Source organism: Podarcis tiliguerta, assembly GCF_965153285.1.
Source record: "Podarcis tiliguerta genome assembly, chromosome: 3".
NCBI lineage: Eukaryota > Metazoa > Chordata > Lepidosauria > Squamata > Lacertidae > Podarcis > Podarcis tiliguerta.
The window spans coordinates 114,608,573-114,629,025 of record NC_139536.1 but is presented as its reverse complement, the minus strand read 5'-3'; the positions used below and the strand labels follow the sequence as shown (position 1 = coordinate 114,629,025).

At 45.0% G+C, this 20,453-nt stretch overlaps 1 protein-coding gene across 1 annotated transcript; it reads left to right on the top strand.

Annotated features, from left to right (window-relative positions):
* The first annotated feature begins 953 nt into the window (after window positions 1-953).
* Window positions 954-18,013, top strand: LOC310675178 (cytochrome P450 2K1-like). Its single transcript, XM_083435381.1, has 9 exons — window positions 954-1,319; window positions 2,210-2,372; window positions 3,304-3,453; window positions 4,127-4,287; window positions 5,616-5,789; window positions 7,340-7,487; window positions 11,051-11,235; window positions 17,101-17,242; window positions 17,613-18,013. Exons 1-9 carry the CDS (start codon window positions 1,137-1,139, stop codon window positions 17,798-17,800), a joined length of 1,494 nt encoding a protein of 497 aa, XP_083291507.1. The 5' UTR covers window positions 954-1,136; the 3' UTR covers window positions 17,801-18,013.
* Window positions 18,014-20,453: the final 2,440 nt, after the last annotated feature.

Here is a 20,453-nt window from a genome sequence, read left to right as displayed (position 1 = left end):
CTAATGTATTCAGAACCTGGCAGCAAAATCATTTGAGAGAATGCTTACTGATAAAATAAATACGCAAAGTGACTTCACGCCCAAGCTGCAATCTCCTGGAGTTGATCAGACAGACCCTAAAATGAAACCAGATGCTATAATTTAGTGCCTCTTTTCATAGATACTGCATTTAACTCAACTCTTTCCACCATAATAAAGTTAAAGGTAAAGGGACCCCTGACCATTAGGTCCAGTCATGACCGACTCTGGGGTTGTGGCACTCATCTCGCTTCCAGGTCATGTGGCCAGCATGACTAAGCCGCTTCTGGCAAACCAGAGCAGTGGACGGAAACGCCGTTTACCTTCCCGCCGGAGCGGTACCTATTTATCTACTTGCACTTTGACGTGCTTTCGAACTGCTAGGTTGGCAGGAGCTGGGACCAAGCAACAGGAGCTCACCCCGTTGCGGGGATTTGAACCGTCGACCTTCTGATCAGCAAGCCCTAGGCTCTGTGGTTTAACCCACAGCGCCTCCCGTGTCCCTTCCACCATAATATTGGTAGTTAAATTTAAAAATCCTAATCTGGGCATCAGTTGCATAAAAAAAAAAACAGTAGCTATTGATGATGATGGTACTGAGTAAAAGGAAATAATACCACTGTAGTCAAAGAAACTGAAATACAAGCAGTACAATTCAAACCATGGAAAGCGTTACACTGGTGCACTTTCAAACATCCATCCCTAAATGCAGTTCAATTATTACTCCAAAGAATTTCACAATGCTGCCCTTTACTCCCATTATAACAGATTAATTTTACAGATAATCCAGAGTGGCAGATCTGCGGCCAGATTCAAGAGAGTTTGAATCTGTTCTGGAAAGCATTAGTTTGTGGAAGTGGGCAGTACCCCCTTGAGTAAATATTAAACTGAAAGGCAAATCATCCAAGATACAGCTTTGAATAGTTGTGGAGGATAAGGAAAAATTGGAGGGACAAAGCAGGACACTTTCAGTTTTACTGGGTGGTTTAATGACTAGCTAGAGACAGTACCTAGCATAATATAAATACTGCTCACTGCATTTGCAAGACATTGTCCTCGACCAAACTGCACTGTGGCTTTCATTATAACCACTGCAAAAAAGTGCTTGCTGGAAAAAAATGGATTGGACAGAGCCAAATCCAGCATTGTTCCTCTTTATCCTTATGGTTTACTTTGTTTTGAAACTGGGTGCTTTTTGGAACAAGAGCTCCCAAAATCTTCCACCAGGTCCAAGGCCTTTACCTCTCATTGGGAATCTCCACATCATGGATCTCAAGAGGCCTTATAGAACCATGTTAAAGGTAAAGCTTCCAGTTCTTCCCATGGCAAGGCTGAAGTGTACTGGGGCAGCCCAGTCAGATGAGTGGGGTAGAAAATTATTATTATTATTATTATTATTATTATTATTATTATTATTACTGCTACTACTACTACATATTACATTACATTTTGTTCTTTTAGAGCCTATAAATCTCATCTCCCCTTTTTGTGCTACAGAACCTCCTCTTATCTTTGCCAATAAATAGTCATAGGACCTAGTTGCAATTTATAACTGGTAATTTGAACAAGATGTCTGGGGGTATCTGGTGTCGAATCACGATTGCCTCCATTTTCAAAGATGCAAAAGTGCCAATACAAACCTTGCCCAGCCCAGCCTCCTCCTTCAGCCTATCTTCTAAACTAAATTTGAGAGGTGCATTTAAAGGTATAATCACTTTTATCCTTACAACTGCCTATTTTGTTCTGGTTTCCTGAGCATGCCTAACTGAGCTGCTGTATCAAATGTTGCTGCTACAGCTATTAGTAGCAAATGTTTTGAAGAGCATTGAGGCATAGACAATGCTCTTTTGCTTTATCGTTATGTTATTTGGATTCCGTTTTGCATGGTGATTTGCAAAGATACAAAAAAAGGAATTCATTCCACAAAATTACTATTCTTAAGTCATATGTTTTCAGCTCGGTCCAAGGCACAATGACATGGAAGTAATTTCTACTGAGTTCAATAGTAGTTATTGAAAAATGCTGAAAAACATAGTAAAACTTTGTTACTAGAGTCTGTGGAATGTATAAAAGAGTCTTTTCTCTTAGGTAAATGTGCAAGCTAATGCAGTCAGTTCTGTCAGAGATTATTTACATTAATATATTCTTTGGGTATACTCTGTTTCCCATTTTTTCTTCCATTGAATTCCAGTTGTCAAAGCAATATGGCCCCGTCTTCCGCATCCAACTGGGACCCCGAAAAACTGTGGTGTTGGCAGGATATGAGACAATAAAGGAGGCTCTGGTTAATCAGGCGGACGCATTTGCAGACAGGCCCATCATTCCATTATTTCAAGGGCTTGCACAAGACTTCGGTGAGGCACTTCCCTTTTTTATTGAAACTGGTAATGTGAATTGTGAATAATTGTCAGGCTTCAGGTAATTGGCTTCCTCCCCCCATGGCAGTAGATAAGCAGAACAAAGGAAACAGAGTCTTCTTACCAGTTAGAATTCTTCAATAATCATAGCAAGGGACAACAAATGCCTCCTGCTAGAATGGTGGTGCTCCCAATTAAGGCTCCCTCCTCCCCCTGCCATCCCTATCCATCCACGTCACTCCTACTTCTCATAACCTGAGCATGTAGTTGCTGTGCTTTCTGTTCGGAGACTTTCTGAGCCCTCCTAGATCGAGGGGAGGGGGGGGGGAGGATGTTATCCAATAACTGTGAATGTGTAAACCCTCTCTTTTCCAGTGTTTCTTCTCCTAGCTCCATCCAGTATTTCCCAGCTTTTGCCTTCTCAGCTATGCCCCTCTGCAAACCACCGATCTAAATCTATACTGTCCTCCTGCTCCTGGGGAGATTCAGGGTGAGGGGGAAGAGGCAGCTCCCACCATGCCTCCTCATTGTAGTTCTCCTCAGCATGGTACCTGACAATAATCGTCCCATGGAAAAGTAATGCCACACACCGGGTGGAAACTGACTAACCGTTTTCTGGTCCAGCCTATACAGAGAGGAAACATGAAAGAGGCATAATGTCCGTCCATGGATTACAAAGTATCAAGCTGAGTGCTGCTGGGACCCCTGACATGTACAAATAATCCTCTACTCTATCCTTTCTATCTATGTGTTCTCAGGTCATGCTCTGATGGCACATCTACCAGCTACTTTGTCAAAGCTCAGAAGTCTGAATGGGAGAATAGCTGGGACCCATTCTCAGTTCCATGGAAGAAATGCAGAACATAATTTATTGATATTTTTGTACAATGGCCATGCAGACATGAAACCTTTCTTCCCATCTCTTCAGGTATAGTTCTGTCTAATGGTGAGAACTGGAAAGTGATGCGGCGGTTTGCTGTAAGCACATTACGGGACTACGGAATGGGAAAGAGGTCCATCGAGGATAGAATTGTTGAGGAATGCAGTGTCCTGATAAAGAAATTTGAATCTTACGAAGGTGGGTTGTTTTCCTCTGATGCATAGCTACACTACCATAGTATCGTGTTACATATTCCTAACTTCCAGAAGCACAGATCCCAGTGTGCCTCCAGGGGTGAAGTCAAACCACTGCATAAGCACAGCACTTTAAAGGTGTTTAGAGTGTTGTGTTCCACAGGGCTCATTCACATATGCTCTTCTCCTGTTGCTTTCCCTTGGGAAAAACCATGCTGTTGAGCAATTTGGGCTTTCTCCAGTTGCCATTGGTTCTGATCTACTGCTAAAGAGTGGGTTACCCCTTGGAAAGGAACAGGGAAGGGGTGGAAATGCTTCAACCATGCCTAGAAAGTGTGTGTGAAGTGGAAGTGTGGATGAGCCCATACTTATCGCTAACTCCACAACTACAGTTCCCAGGGTTTCCTGTGGAGACGTAATTGGTCTGTTTCTTCTGTAGTGTGTAGATTATACTCCAATAACTGCTGTGACTTCCAAGCCCCTTTAAGCATTTCTTAGCCCAGCTATGGCCACATCCAGCAGCACTTAGGATCAGTTTCTTTGATAAAGGAGGTCTACACATAGGTAAGCTGACAGTAGGGATTTAAGGCAACAAAGAGCAGACTTAAAAACAATGCCCTTTCCATACTTGGAATTTAAACAGAATATTTTTGTTTAACTGTCATATTCACGTATAGGAAACCCGACTGAGACCACCACAATTATGAATGCAGCTGTTGCCAATATAATAGTGTCCATACTACTAGGCAAGCGATTTGATTATGAAGATCCCACATACATAAGACTTCTGAAGTTGACTAATGAAAATGCCCAACTTTTTGGAAGCTCTTCAGTCATGGTAATGTATTTTTTCCCCAATTAAAACAAACAAACAAAGCCACTCCCGATCTCGGGAGGGGGTGGGGTTGCGGGCTCTCGTCCGCGACCACAGTCTCGCGGGGCTGGGAAGCCCCGCGGGAAGGTCAGGGATTCCCTAACATTATTACTATGCATTCCCCTGGGCCAGCCAATCGGCTGGCGAGGGGGCGGGGCTTGCCAGGGCAATTTAAGGTCAGGGCTGCCCTGGCTCGCCCCTTTTCCCTCGCACCGGCTCCAGCTCGCTTTTCCCACCCACCCTCCCTCTAGGCTTGCCCCGGACTTTGCTATGGGCTTCGGCTGGTCGCCGCAAGGGGCCTGGTAGGAATTTTTCCATGTGGCTAATTGGCTGTGATTTCGAAGCCTTTGGTTTTTTCGCCTACCTCGTAGCAAAACGTCACAACTCCCTGGTTTTGGCGGTTAGGCATTGGCATGGGTATTGTTATGCATATGAGGGCGGGGGGGAGGAGCGCCATCACCTCCCCCACATCACGAAGGGTAGTTCGTTAAAGGACTCCGAGGGGCGTCGCCTCGTCCGAAACCTACGGAGGCTAGGGCCTAAAGCGCGCCCCCGAGCGGTAACCCCTGGGGGGGCGCCTACGGATGTTCATCTCGGGGGGCTCCCCCTGTTGGTGTTTAACCCTTCCCGGTTAGGCCGGTTAGAATGTTAGGGACAATGCCTAAAGCCAATACCTCTCTTACCTGTAATCAATAAAGTTGTGGCCATTTACGCCCATTAACCTTAATTCTTGTGTCCGAGTCGTTATTTCTACTCCTGTGGGAGGGGGCGGGTGTTGCCACGCAAACAGTTGATTGTAATAACAGTATATGCAAAGTGGGCAGGGAAACATGTTTATAGTATATTGTTCAGGTTTCACCACAAAACACAGAATATTGTTCTCTTGAGAAACTTGGTGATGATTCAAAATATTTAGAAAACTCACATGGCACAGTCATCCCATAACTATAATAAAGTCTCTTTTGCGCACACCCTTTCTTGTCTCACTGCCATTGGGACTCCAAGGACAAGGAAAAACAAGTGATAGCTGGTTCCATGATGGCTCAGAAGGGGCCTCCAAGGGCAGATCTCCCTCTCTGAAGGCAAACCTCCAGAGGAAAACTGCCATAGCGTATTATTCTGGGGTTGCACGTAAATTATGCTATGCTGAGTTACCCCACCCCCCATTCCAAATGCCATTCAAGAGCTTTGTGTTGTATTTGGGCAACCATACTTTGAGAGACCCAGCTGAGAGAACTGTACTGAGTTTTTCTAATGTCTCTTTTCCTTTTTTCACATGTTTATCCTTTCAGCTGTATAACATGTTTCCTGCTCTTGGTTTTCTTTTGGGGGCTCATAAGATTTTCAATCAAAACAGAGATGAGCTGTTTGCCTTCATAAATGCCACCTTCATAAAACACCTCAGAGATTTGGATGAAAATGACCAGAGGAGCTTTATTGACTCATTTCTTATCCAACAGCAAGAGGTAATGGAGTCTTTTAAGTCAACCCAGAATAAGCGTTGACATTTTCAATTCGTGTTTGCAAGTGAATGCATAAGGAGTAGTCAGGAAGTCTCACTTCAGAAGGGTCCAACCTGGCATACTTCCTACCATTTCCCAATAGTCGGCCATTGTTAATGTGTTACAGAAGTTGCCTCTGCAGGGTCAAAGTGCTCACCAGCATTTCTGAAAAAAATTCCCTGATCAAATAAACAGGCCAATGGGTGTACATGAATTTCCAGGGGTGGAATTATGTCAGACTGACCATCAGCTGCTGGAGCTTCTGCCAAGAGAGCTAATTATGCAGTGATAAGAGGTAATGGTTGCCAGACTCCCTTTTGATACAAGGGGGATGGGAAAATGCCTTGTGTGCTGAGAAGAAGGCGTTTTTCACACTGGAGGAGATAGGAAGCTTTGAGGGTGGGGAGGCATCTCAGAGCAAGGGAAAAAAACATTGGCCCATGCACTGACCAATCAGCCTTAAATTAGGGCTTCAGTTCTTTTAACCATTACTAAGATTGGAAATGAATATGAATTGGAGTTCCTGTTTACCAATTAATTAGCACCCAGAAAAGGAAACAGGTGGTTGGGTGACGACAGAGTTCTAAATAACAGGTCCATGTATGCAATCATATAATACTGTTGCAGGTTTATGGGGTCAGTCTGCATGATGCCTGAGTACGTTCCAAATTGTGGGGATCTTGTACCCAGTAAGGGTTAATTCTAATGGAATTTAATCTATTGTTGAATCAGTCAGACAAATTTCTTTGTGAGATGAGGGCCATATACGTGTCACATAAATACTACCACTAGTTCCTTTGTCTAAACCAGGCATAGGCAAAGTCCGGCCCTCCAGATGTTTGGGACTACAATTTCCATCACCCCTAGCTAACAGGACCAGTGGTCAGGGATGATGGGAATTGTAGTCACAAACATCTGGAGGGCTGGACTTTGCCTATGCCTGGTCTAAACCAGGGGTTATCAACCTGGTCCCTACCACCCACTAGTGGGCGTTTCAGCATTCTAGGTGGATGGTAGGGATTCTACAGCACAAGCTTAATCCTCCTTTCATTGAACACTGGTGGGCGGTAAGAAAATTTTACCATCAGGAAAGATGCATTAGTGGGCAGTAGTTATAAAAAGGTTGACTACCACTGGTCTAAACAAAGGCATTTGGCTGAGGAGTTAAGCACCACTATGAGTATCAAAGAAGAAGGAGCTGGATTGCCAAGCTTCCCCAACTTAGCTTCCCCTCTTAACTGGTAGATGGAGAGCAACAGCTGTGACTATGGAGAAGCAAGACATTTTGGGGTCTTGATGCTGAGCCCCTCCATCTTAGGCTCGGGTTGTATATATGTGTAAATAAACCCTATACCATCATCATCATCACATAGTCTGGAAACCTGGAATCTCTCACTGCTCAGCAAGAAGCAATTCTTTGATCATCAGGTCCTGTCAGGTATTCATTTTTATCTCTGCATATGAAATTTTCTCACTCCATTCGTTTTAACCCATTCATACTCTTTGCAACCCAGGAGGAGAAGAAGAACAAGACGAATGGATACTTCCACAACGAAAACTTAAAAACTGTTGTGGCCAACTTAATAGCTGCTGGCATGGAGACCACTTCTACCACACTGCGCTGGGGACTGTTTCTAATGATGAAGTATCCTGAAATTCAGAGTGAGTGCTCTTAATTGGGTTGGCTCCCATTATTCTGAGATATCTTAATTCCAGTTATATGTAACTATTAGAGAGAGAAAATGTTTATAATTTCCATATGTGTGTGTGTGTGTGTGTGTGTGTAACAACAATTGTTCAGTCATAAGTTTAACATTTCAACCTGGACTCCCTTCTCCCTCTTTCTGTGGTTCTTTACATTTCATTTCATATTCCTGCATACTCCAAATTATCTCAACATATTATTTTAGATATATATTCCTGTATAGATCCCATATATATATTGAGACTGCAGGTTTTTACATTAATCCTGCCAATCTTGGTATGTTTACAGTTTGTTTGTAAATATTCAATAAACCATTTCCATTTCTTCCTTTTTTTAAAAAAAAAAATATTATCTTCTGGTTTTTTTAACATCTTAAACATCTTTTTTATTTTATTATATATCATTTCCCAGTAAGCTTTAACCTTATTACAAGACCACCACGTATGAAAAACGGTACCTTCTTTCTCTTTACGTTTCCAGCACATATTCAAGTTGGATTTATACATTTTAGCCAATCTACTAGGTGTTAAATACCATCTATATAACGCTTTCATATAATTTTCTCTTAAACTGTAACATTACGTAAATTTTATATCCATGTTCGATAAACTTTCCCATCCAGCCATTTCTGTATTATTACCAATAACTATTGTTCAGAGCAGGGATGCGGGTGGCGCTGTGGGTAAAACCTCAGCGACTAGGACTTGCCGATCGCATGGTTGGCGGTTCGAATCCCCACAGTGGGGTGAGCTCCCACCGTTCGGTCCCAGCTCCTGCCCACCTAGCAGTTCGAAAGCACAATTAAGTGCAAGTAGATAAATAGGTACCGCTTCTAGCGGGGAGGTAAACGGCATTCTGTGTGCTGCTCTGGTGCCGGTTTGGCGGAGCAGCTTCGTCACGCTGGCCACATGACCCAGAAGTGTCTGCGGACGGCGCTGGCTCCCGGCCTCTAGAGTGAGATGAGCGCACAACCCTAGAGTCTGGCAAGACAGGCCTGTACGGGCAGGGGTACCTTTACCTTAACCTTTATTGTTCAGAGTATCATTGAAGATTTCACTTGTTCTTCCTTTGTCTCCCATTCCAATAATATTTTATACATTTTAGATATCACTTTAACATTACAGTTCAACAGGTCTCTTTCAAGTGTGATGTTTCATCCCCAACCCCCTGCTATATATCCTTTTAAAATACTTCATTCAAATGATGGTATTGTAATCATGTTGTTAACATCTCTGATAAATCATTATTTTAATTTCAAATCTCCACTTAAATTTCTATGTTGCCCAATTTTCCATCATGTTTTTCTTTTTCACCGCTATGGCTTCCAAAGCTGAAAGCCATAGTGGTGTTCTGGTCTCCATCAGGTTTTTATAACTGATCCCATACTCTATACCCCCCCCCCCCAATTATATGGTTTGCATTTTTAAAATTAATTTTAATTGAATTTCTGTTTTATAATATTTAATATTATGATTGTATGGTTTGTAAAACCTTTATGTACTTTAACCTTTTCATACCACAAATAAATGTGCCAACCAAAAATGATATCATGACCTTCCAAATCTAAAATATGTGGATTCTTCAATAACAACCATTCCTTCAACCAGCACAGACAAGGTGCTTCATAATATTACCTCTTTTAATACAGTTTTCATCCCATTAGCTAATTTGTCTGCAAACAGTTTAGAATCTTTATTCAACAATGAAATAGGTTGATAGCTCTTAACCAGCTTTAGATCTCTATTTTGCTTATGAATCAAAGTTATGTATGCACTCTTCCAGGATTTGGGTAACTTTCCTGTATTCAAAGATGTATTCATAATATCTTTTAAACGTTGTATTAAGTAATCCTTTAATTTTTTATATTATATTGATGAAAGTCAATAAGGTCAGGGTATGTTCCCTAAGTTACCGTTTAAAATTGCTTGCTGTAATTCCATCATTGTGACAGGTCCATTAACAAATGACATTTTACCTTTTGGTATCTTAGGTAGTCTGCTGTCTTCTAAATATCTACCCACTTCTTCTAAATTACCTCGTATTAGCTCAATATAGTTCTGTATAAGAACCTCACAAATCGATTTCTTATTTCTTTCAGATTTTGCACAACTCTACCTCCTACATTTATTCTATTAATGCAGGTTTTTTCTAGTTTCTTCTTTATTTGCCAAGTTAATAGTTTCCATGGCTTGTTAGCCTGTTGAAATTGTTTCTGTTTAAATATTTAATTTTCCACTCTATTTCTTGGTTTATTATAATTGAATATTGCATTTGCAACATATTGATATCCTGTTTCACTATCTCTTTTCAAGGGGAATTTATTAATTCTTTCCCTTTCCCTTTTATTTCTTGTAAAATTTCTTGTTTTTTCTGCTCTCTAATATTTCTTTGGTATGCGCTTTGCTATGTAAAAAACACACACCCCACATTAACACTTTACTGGCATCCCATACCACCTTTAAATCTGTCTCTTGGTTTAAACTAAGTTCAAAATAATCCTTTAATTTTTTTGCCCCCCTTTTCTAATATTTCTAGATCATTTAATAAATTTTCATTTAGTCTCCATCTCATCGGGAAACTTGCCCTGTTCTTAATTCAACTATTATAGAGTTGTAGTCTCATAATGTTCTTGATAGAATTTCTGCCCTCTTTACCTTAGTATACAAATCTTTAGAAGCCTCCTGTCCCAATCTAGGGAGGCTACACCATTCATATCGCCCATCAAAACAATCTTTTCATTCAAATTTTCAAAATATTTCTTCTAGCCTCTTTTAAAAATCTGATTTTTTTCCTCATTAGGTGCATGCACACCAATTAATAATACTTTTTCTCCATGTGAAGGTATCTGGGTTATCGATATTCTTCCTTGTTGGTCTTTGAATAATTGTTTTGGGTCCAACCCTGGTTTTATACACATTACAACTCCTCTCCATTTTGATACATCAGAAGTTACAAAGTCCTTTCCCAACCTTTTATTTAAGTTTTATTTATCCAAGTTTAACTTCTTTACAAGATGTTCAATTTTATTCCCTTTGGTCTTATTATTTAGCCTATTTACATTCCCAGTTAGAATTTTCAAAGCCATATTGTTCAATATTTATTTCTCTTTCTCCTCCACCTCAGTTGAATCTTCTTCTTCCTGTCCAAATGCTCTTTCTCTAGCTAACTTTCCACCATATTTTCTCCAAAATCTGTATGGCTCGGTAGGATCACGAAATATTTGGTTTTTACCATTATATGTAAAAGATACCACTTCAGGATATTCCCAGCAGTGATATTTTAATAATCATCCTGGATGAATTTCTCTCCATCAGTATATCAAGTTATTGGCCAAAATGTTTGTCCTGTTTAAAAAATACCCATGTCACATTCTAGAGATTAAGTATGTGAGCCCAGGGAATTGGAGAACCAGTTTATTCCAGTTCTATGCTGGAGAGATTAGTATTTTGAGAGACAAAAGCCAAATCAAAGAGATAATCTTAGCAGAAAAATTAATGCTTTTCTTTTTTGCTTCCCCCAGTAAAGGTCCAAGAAGAAATTGCAAAGGTTATTGGATCTTCTCAGCCAAGGATTGAACACCGAACAAAAATGCCTTATACAGATGCCGTGGTCCATGAGATCCAGAGGTTTGCCAATATTAACCCAACCAACCTGCCACATGCCACGGCTACAGATGTTACCCTTAATGGCTACTTCATTCCAAAGGTGATACATTTCATTGAACTGCTGCCCACTAGTTACAATATATTTAAAGGCTATCCTGGGAGTAAGCCCCTTGGACTTCAGTTTGGGTGACATCTGAGCAGACTTGTATAGGATTGCACTGCAAGCATGCAATCTACCTGTCAGGGAACTGCCATCGGCAGAACAGGAGGTGCAAAGGCTCTCTGAGGTAGAGAGAGACGTTACACCTGAAGAGGGAACCAGTAGGGGGCGAATAGGAACGTCAAGGGAAGGAGAGTCGGAGGAATGGCTCAGAGACGCTTCCAGCGAAAACAGTGGGGAGGTCTCAGGACCTCCTATAGGGACACCCGTTCCTCGCCGGAAACTGTCACGCAGAGAGTCCAGAAGACGTGTTTCCGTTAAGGAGCTTTTATGTTGGAAACGTTTCCGAAAGCAACCACTTTCGGATTCTGCTAGCGATTGACGCAGCCATGCTGGAGGGGCTCCGTCACAGGCAGAGGTTTGAGAACCTGTTCAAACTCTGAGGGACTTGCAGTTTACGCACAAGCAGCTCTTCATCCCATCACAGCAATCCGAAAGTCACCGAAAGCTAGCTTGTGCCAGGGAGAGGCATCATGAGCGAACCAGCCGGAACCGGAGGAGCAGCTGGAGGAGGTCCAAGCCTGGAGGAAAGGTATAGGACGTTGGAAATCCAGCTTGCCTTGCAGACGGCGAGGCTGGAGGAGAGGAGGGCTCAGGATGCAGAAAGGGGGAAGGAGAAAGCCACCCCGCTCCCCAGAAAGATGCCAGGATTGGTGCAGAAATTTGGGGGGGACCCCAGAAACTATCATGCCTTTCGGACAGAGATGCAATACGCTCTCAATCTGCAATTTGATGACTTCCCTGATGAGGAATCACGAGTGGCTTTTGTAATTAGCCATCTCGAATCAGGGGCGAAGGACTGGGTTAGACCCTTGATGGCAGCCAATAATGAGATCCTAAAGGACACAAGGAAGTTTTTTCGTGCCATGGACCTGATGTTTTCCAGCGACATTGAGCAGGGAGGGGTGCGAAGGCAGTTAATGGCTTGCAAACAGGGGAACCGGACTGTCCGTGAGTACTGGACTGAGTTCACTATGTTGATTCATAGATTGGGGTGGGACTTGTCTGCGGAGCCCATTCAGATGCTTTTCGAAGAAGGGCTCTCTTCGTCCTTAAAAGATGAACTTTCCCGGGCCCCCAGAGCGGAGTCTATGGACCAGCTGACTAAATCCGCGCTGGCCATAGGAGCGCGCCAAGAAGCGAGGGCTTTGGAGAAGCGGGAGGGGAAAGGAGAACGTTGGAGGGAGCTCCGCATTCCAGACATTCCAGAGCAGCCTTTCCCGCCGGCAGAGCCGATGGAAGTTGGAACAGCGCGGGCGCGCGCAGTTTCAAACCTCAGTGAAGGGCGGAAGAAGGAGGGAAAGAGCGCCAAGAAATGTTATCTCTGCCAACAGCCAGGACACTTTGCCAGAGTCTGTCCACGGAGAAAGGAATGGCAAGGCATGGCAGGAGCTGTTGGGGGAGAGGAGGAGGAGAGCAAGGAGCAAGTAAAAGCCAACGCCTGGCTGCCGTCGGGGCACAGCAGCCAGGCCCAAAAGCAGTGAAAGTGCCCTCACCAGAACCTCCCAGACCTGCTCTAGTGATAGAGGTGTTGCTAGAGCTGCCAAACGGACACCCCCTACAGGTCAAGGCCCTTCTGGATTCAGGCAGCTCCTGTAATTTCATGAGTAAGGAGTTTGCAGCTGAGCACCAGATACAAACCCTCCCCTTAAGTAAACCCCTGCAGGTGACCACGATTGATGGCAGAGAGCTGTTGGGAGGAGAAGTGAACCAACAGACAGTCCCCATGATAATGAGGGTGGCAAGGCACACCGAGAGAATAGCGTTTAATGTGGCCACCTTGGGAGGAGCTCCCATCATTTTGGGGATGAGCTGGCTGGCACTACACGATCCTCTAGTGGGCTGGCATCAGAGGGTGGTCTCCTTTGGGTCAGCGCATTGCCTAGAACACTGCAAGCAGGGGAAGGATCCAGGGGAAGCCAGGCTCACCCTAGCTGGGATGGAGGTTATGAACAAAGGGGAGGTGCCTCCGCAATATGCAGATCTGAGCAACGTATTTAGCGAAAGGGAAGCGGACAAACTGCCGCCGCATAGACCCTTTGACTGTCAAATCAACCTACTCCCTGGGGCTCAACTCCCAGTGGGCAAGCTGTACGCCATGTCAGACAGGGAGATGCAGGAGCTGAGGGAGTTCATTGACAAAAACCTGAAGCGGGGTTTCATCAGAGAGTCCCGAGCGGTGGGGGGCAGCCCAGTGTTTTTTGTGGACAAAAAAAACACAGATAAGCCGAGACTTGTAGTAGACTTCAGGGCGCTAAATGCCGTGTCGGAACCCCTGGCCTTTCCTATGCCCCGAATTGATGACATTCTGACCAGGGTGAGGAAGGGGAAGATTTTTACAAAACTGGACCTGCGGGGGGCGTACAATCTGATACGCATAAGGAAGGGGGATGAATGGAAGACCACCATGTTCACCCCTTTGGGAGCATTTGAATACCTCGTAATGCCCTTCGGTCTCCAAGCCGGCTCCGCATGTTTTCAAAGTTTTATCAACCACGTCTTGGGACCTTTGCTCTACAAGAATTGTGTGGCCTTTTTGGATGACGTGTTGGTGTATTCGGAAGATGAAGAGCAGCATGTGAGGGACGTGAGAGAAGTGTTGGGCCGGCTGCAAGCCAATCAGCTGTGGGTGAAACTGGAGAAGTGCCAGTTTCATGCCAAGGAGGTGGAATTCCTGGGGTACCGCTTGTCAGACAAAGGATTGGCCATGGATCCAGGCAAGGTCCAGGCGGTGCTGGAATGGAAGACACCGAAGACCAAGAAGGATGTGCAAAGATTCCTGGGGTTTGGGAACTTTTATCGGAAGTTCATCAAGAACTTTGCACACTTGACGGCGCCCATCACTGACTGCCTCAGTAGCAAGAAGAAATTTGTTTGGACGGCGGAGGCGGAGCGAGCTTTTGAAGAACTGAAAAGGGCTTTTGCCTCGGAAGAACAACTTCTGCATGTGGACCTACAGAAGCCCATGAGAGTGGAAACAGACGCGTCAGACCGAGCGGTAGGGGGGGGTACTTCTTCAGCCGGGAAGAAATACGTCGGAGTGGAGACCGTGTGCCTTCTTCTCGAGGAAGCTGAATAAGTCCGAGCGGAACTACACGGTGTATGACAGGGAACTACTCGCCATTCACGAAGCGTTCCGGAGGTGGAGACATTTATTGATTGGGGCACAACACAAGGTGCAAGTGTGCACCGACCACAAGAATTTGGAGTATTGGAGAACAGCTCGAGTACTCAACCAACGACAAGTGAGATGGGCACAGGAATTTTCCAAATTCCACTTCGAGATTTGTTATGTACCAGGCCCAGAGAACGTCAGGGCAGACGCTCTCTCACGCAAACCAGAGTATTTGGAGGGGGAGGGGGCAATCGAAGAAAGACATGTCATTCCTGAGGACCGCTGGGTGTGTGGGGCGGCGCTGGTGGGGAGACGAGAACTGGTAGAGGAAACGGAAAATGACGAATATGCCCAAAATAAGCTCAGAGGTCTCAGGGGAGAGGGTGAGAGCCCGGAGGGTTTTGAGGAAAGAAACGGGGCATTGTATTACAAAGGGGCACTGTATATACCAGAAGGTGAATTGAGAGGGAGGGTACTCAAGCAATTGCATGATAGTCCCACGGCGGGACATTTTGGACAACACAAGACCATGTGGATGGTCACCAGGGAATTTTGGTGGCCCAAGGTGAGGGAAGATGTAAAGGAGTATGTAAGAGGGTGTGACCAATGCCAGAGGGCCAAGGGGGAAAGAAGGGCGCCGGCAGGGTTATTAGAACCATTACCCACGCCAGAACGGCCTTGGGAGGCGGTCTCTATAGATTTTATGACGGATCTGCCCAAATCCAAGGGGAAAACGGCCATTATGGTAGTAGTGGACCTGTTAACTAAGATGTGCCACTTTGTAGCATGTTCACATGCAGTCACAGCGGAAGAAACAGCGAAGTTGTTTGTAGAACACATCTTCCGGCTGCACGGCGCCCCCTTGAGGGTGATCTCAGACCGCGGCAAACAATTTACTTCCAGGTTCTGGAGGAAGCTCATGAGCTTGCTGCACGTGGAAGTCAACTTTTCGACTGCCCGGCACCCTGAAACCAACGGGCAGGCGGAAAGAGCAAATGGCATCCTCCAACAATATCTGCGGTGTTATGTCAATGACAGAGAGAATGATTGGGTCGAAAAGCTGGCGCTGGCAGAATTTGCCTACAACAATGCGGAGAATGTGTCCACAGGGATGAGCCCCTTTTTGGCCAATTACGGGTGTCACCCCAGGGCATTCCCAGGGGAGGGAGGCGAGAGATGGAGCGTCCCAGCGGCCGAACATTTTGTAGAAGAGATGGAAGCGATCCATCGTCAGCTTCAGCTCAACTTAGAAAGGGCCAAGGCACAATATAAGAAGCAGGCAGACAAGAACAGAAGGGAAGGTGAAACAATAAGGGTGGGGGATCAGGTGTGGCTGTCCACCCAAGGGTTGCCGTTCAAAGGGGGTTGTAAAAAATTAAGACCCAAGAGATTGGGACCCTTTGAGGTCATTCAGCAGGTCAACCCAGTGGCTTTCAAACTCCGGTTACCCAGCCACATGAAATTGCACCCAGTGTTCCACAGGTCGTTACTATCACCGTACAAGGGGGGAGGTGAAGGGGAGTACACCAGGGGACCAGTCTTGGAAGAGAGGGAAAGCAGTAACCATGTAGCGGAAATCCTCGATTCCAGGTGGAAGGGCAATCAGGTGGAGTATTTAGTGGCGTGGGAAGGGGAACCGGAGTCAGAAAACACCTGGGTGACGGCAGAGGAGGTCAATGACGAGGTTTTAACAGAAACATTCCACCAAAGATTCCCGAGGAAACCACAGCCGGTAGCAAGGTTTAGGAGGGAGTATTTCGGCACCACAGACGAGGAAGAGGAACTGGAAGGATTCGCGGAGTCGGAGTTGGAAGAAGGAACGGACTCAGATGACGAGGAGTACCGAGAGACTAGGAACCACAACAAGTGGAGAAAGGTGTTCGAAACTTCAGACGATGAGGAAGGTTCTTTCCGGGGTTTTACCTCCTCCCAACCCGTAGGGGAGGAGAAGGGAGGGGGTGAAGGGGGCCCTGGAGGGGAGGTGGATGTCAGGGAACTGCCATCGGCAGAACAGGAGGTGCAAAGGCTCTCTGAGGTAGAGAGAGACGTTACACCTGAAGAGGGAACCAGTAGGGGGCGAATAGGAACGTCAAGGGAAGGAGAGTCGGAGGAATGGCTCAGAGACGCTTCCAGCGAAAACAGTGGGGAGGTCTCAGGACCTCCTATAGGGACACCCGTTCCCCGCCGGAAACTGTCACGCAGAGAGTCCAGAAGACGTGTTTCCGTTAAGGAGCTTTTATGTTGGAAACGTTTCCGAAAGCAACCACTTTCGGATTCTGCTAGCGATTGACGCAGCCATGCTGGAGGGGCTCCGTCACAGGCAGAGGTTTGAGAACCTGTTCAAACTCTGAGGGACTTGCAGTTTACGCACAAGCAGCTCTTCATCCCATCACACTACCCTTCGGAAGCTGTCAGGCATCAGCTTCAACCCATTAAACACATCTCAGTGGGAAGGAGAACAAGGTTGGAAAACAAACCTTTTCTGGTGGGAGATCCCGACTTATATGTTAAAGTTTTTCGAACTAAAGACATTTCTCAGATGAACTCAAATCTCATTTCTCCTGCACTGAATATTTATTGTACCAGAGGCATATGTTTATTTTAAAATAACTCTTGCTTTGCCTTTGCAGGGGACATACATCATAACATTGCTGTCCTCTGTGCTGCACGATGAATCTCAATGGGAGAAACCACATAAATTCTATCCTGAGCATTTTCTCAACTCTGAAGGAAAATTCATAAAGAGAGATGCTTTCATGCCTTTCTCTGCAGGTAACTTTTTTTTTTTTTACTTTTGTGTATACCTGCATGGTGTGTGCTAAATCAATGGGATTTTTACATGCTGGAATGTAACCTATTGTGCAAAGGTAAGAATCACATTAGTTGCTGTGGCCATTTCTGCCACTAGATCTGGCCACCATTGGTGTGCGGCCCCTGGAATGTTGCTCACCAGGCTGAGAAAGGTTTTCCACCCCTGGTTTTCAGCATTGCAGGATGGCTCGTATTGGGAGCTCATAATTCTTTTAAGATGGTCACCGTAAGCTGTTATTTTATCTCTGCATTTTAGTCTGCTTTAAAGTATTTGGGATGTTATTAAGCAACTGCTAAACCCAGTTTCTCTGCTGCCTGTGTGTCCTTACAGGTCGCAGAGCATGTATAGGTGAGACTCTTGCCAAAATGGAGCTCTTCCTCTTCTTCACAAGTCTGCTGCAGAAATTCACCTTCCAGCTACCCCCAGGAACATCTCAAGAAGACCTGGATCTTACTCCTGCTGTTGGGGTTATAACACCTCCCATGCCCCACCAGCTCTGTGCTCTACCACGTTTCTAAGGTTCACAAGTTCCTGGCTTGCTTATCCTACCTGTATGTGCAATGCGAGCCTTTTTTTAAACACCACTTTTCTGCAAGTGTAGCCTAGTGGTGGAATTGGTGCATGCTTTGTCACAAACCTGAAGTGTTCCCCTTTACCTACCATACTGCCGAATCCCGTGAAACTAGCATTGGAGCATCTCTTAAATAAAACCTGGCCCTGTGTTCTTATGACACTTGAGGCATAGAGATCAATCAGCAAAGCTGGTTTCATGTATTCCCATGTTAAGGTATACCTTCAAAGATCTTGAAGCATCATATTCCCAGGTAGAATGCAGAGAATTGTGACCAAGACGATAAAGGGTCTGGAAACCATGCCTTATGCTGAAATTGAGGAAGTTGGGTATACAGTGGTATCTCAAGTTAAGTAATTAATTGGCTCCGGAGATCTGTACTTACCCTGAAACTGTTCTTAACCTGAAGCACCACTTTAGCTAATGGGGCCTCCAGCTGCCGCTGCGCCGCTGAAGCACGATTTCTGTTCTCAACCTGAAGCACTATTTCTGGGTTAGCGGAGTCTGTAACCTGAAGCGTATGTAACCCGAGGTACCACTGTATTAGCTTCTGTGGCTCCAATGTAGTCAAGTCAAGTAACCTTTATTGGCATTACATAAGAACATTCAGAATACATTCAGAATATATAGGCCAGTGCGATCTCGTCGCCACCCCAATGGCACAGTCACCCGCCAAAGGGCAGAAGAGGTGAGCAATCCGCCTCATCTCTGTGGGTTTCCAGCAAGGGCAGGATCCTGTAGCATACTTCAGTGACAAAAAATCAAATAGAGGAACTTAGCTACTGTCTTGGTGAGCTCCTGGTCTCTCCCCTGTAATAAGAAGCGCATAACCTCCGTCTCTGGTTTCCATGTTGGAATACATAGATGGTCTAGAAACTGTTGGCGAAGATCATCATACATTTTACATTTAAGGGCCATGTGAGCTAGAGTTTCCACCAACTGGGCATCGCATGGGCAGATCCTATCTCCTTCTGCCAAACCTGCAAACCTACCCCAAGGGAGGTTAGAAGGATTAGAATTGAACCTAGCCAGCGAAAAAGCCCTTCTTTCTTGCGCATTGAACGAAAATTGTAAATAATTAAGATTAAATTCCTGCACCCAAGAGAGTTGAAAATAAAGAGGGGAGCATGTTTTTTCCCCCAACTGAGATTAGTTCCTGCAGATCTATGTTCCACAGCCTAGTTTTTAACATGGTCTTGGCAACTGGGAAAGCCGCACCGTCCAGGAGATCCTCTGAAAGCCCGAGTTGCCGTATCTTTGTGCGAAACAGTTGTAGCCCTGGGGGAGGGAAGGAGTCAGACAGAACTTTGCTGAATAAGGTATCTTTGTCTGCTGAAAAACAGATGCTTAGCCAGCATAATAGAAAACTCATCCAGGCAACTGCGTCTAGCTAATGTTGGCCTCCCTCTAAACACAGGGCTGCGTAAGGTACGCATCGTGGGACAGTGAAGATCTTAACTAGAAAGGCTGCCTGTACTCTTTCCGCTGACTGGGAAACCCCTGACATCCAGATTGGAATTCCATAGAGCAGTTGAGCTCTGGCTTTAGCATTAAAAGCCTTGAGGGCTGAAGGGATGTGTTGGTTACCTCTTGTTGCAAAGAAGAGCAATATGGCCCGCATGGACAGCTTGCTGGCGTTTACTGCCCCTGCGCAGTGTGAAGACCACCGGAGCCTGTGATGGAAAGTGATCCCCAAGTAGTTGAATTCAAATATCTCCTGGATGTGTTTCCCACCAAAACCCCCAAATATATCTCTTATGAGAATTCCTGAAAACCATTATTTTGCTTTTGTCAAAATTGATACTCATTTTCATACTACACAGATAGTCAATACAGGCACTTAACAAATGCTTTAAGCCAATTCTAGTCCGTGAGAGATCATGGCCACTGGGCCCATCACCTCCTGGCAAATAGAAGGGGAAGAAATGGAGGCAGTTAGAGATTTTACTTTTTTGGGCTCCATGATCACTGCAGATGGTGACAGCAGTCACGAAATTAAAAGATGCCTGCTTCTTGGGAGAAAAGCGATGGCAAACCTAGACAGCATCTTAAAAAGCAGAGACATCACCTTGCCAACAAAGGTCCCTATAGTTAAAGCCATGGTTTTCCCAGTAGTGATGTATGGAAGTGCGAGCTGGATCATCAAGAAGGCTGATCGCCGAAGAATTGATGCTTTTGAATTATGGTGCTGGAGGAGACTCTTGAGAGTCCCATGGACTGCAAGAAGATCAAACGTATCCATTCTTAAGGAAATCAGCCCTGAGTGCTCACTGGAAGGACAGATCGTGAATTTGAGGCTCCAATACTTTGGCTACCTCATGAGAAGAGAAGACTCCCTGGAAAAGACCCTGATGTTGGGAAAGATGGAGGGCACAAGGAGAAGGGGACGACAGAGGACAAGATGGTTGGGCAGTGTTCTCGAAGCCACAAACATGAGTCTGACCAAACTGCGGGAGGCGGTGGAGGACAGGAGTGCCTGGCGTTCTCTGGTGCATGGGGTCACGAAGAGTCGGACACGACTAAATGACTAAACAACAACAACAGCAGTCCGTGAGAGCAGAATCATATCATGTGCACAAAGGAGAATGGGAATTTTTGAT

What these genes read in the sequence shown, in the direction of transcription:
- LOC310675178 (XM_083435381.1), top strand. Translation starts at nt 1,137, where the DNA reads ATGGATTGGACAGAGCCAAATCCAGCATTGTTCCTCTTTATCCTTATG. An exon ending in GAAATTTGAATCTTACGAAG is followed by an intron (nt 3,454 to 4,126) that starts GTGGGTTGTTTT and finishes ATTCACGTATAG; the next exon opens with GAAACCCGACTGAGACCACC. An exon ending in TTCTTATCCAACAGCAAGAG is followed by an intron (nt 5,790 to 7,339) that starts GTAATGGAGTCT and finishes TTTGCAACCCAG; the next exon opens with GAGGAGAAGAAGAACAAGAC.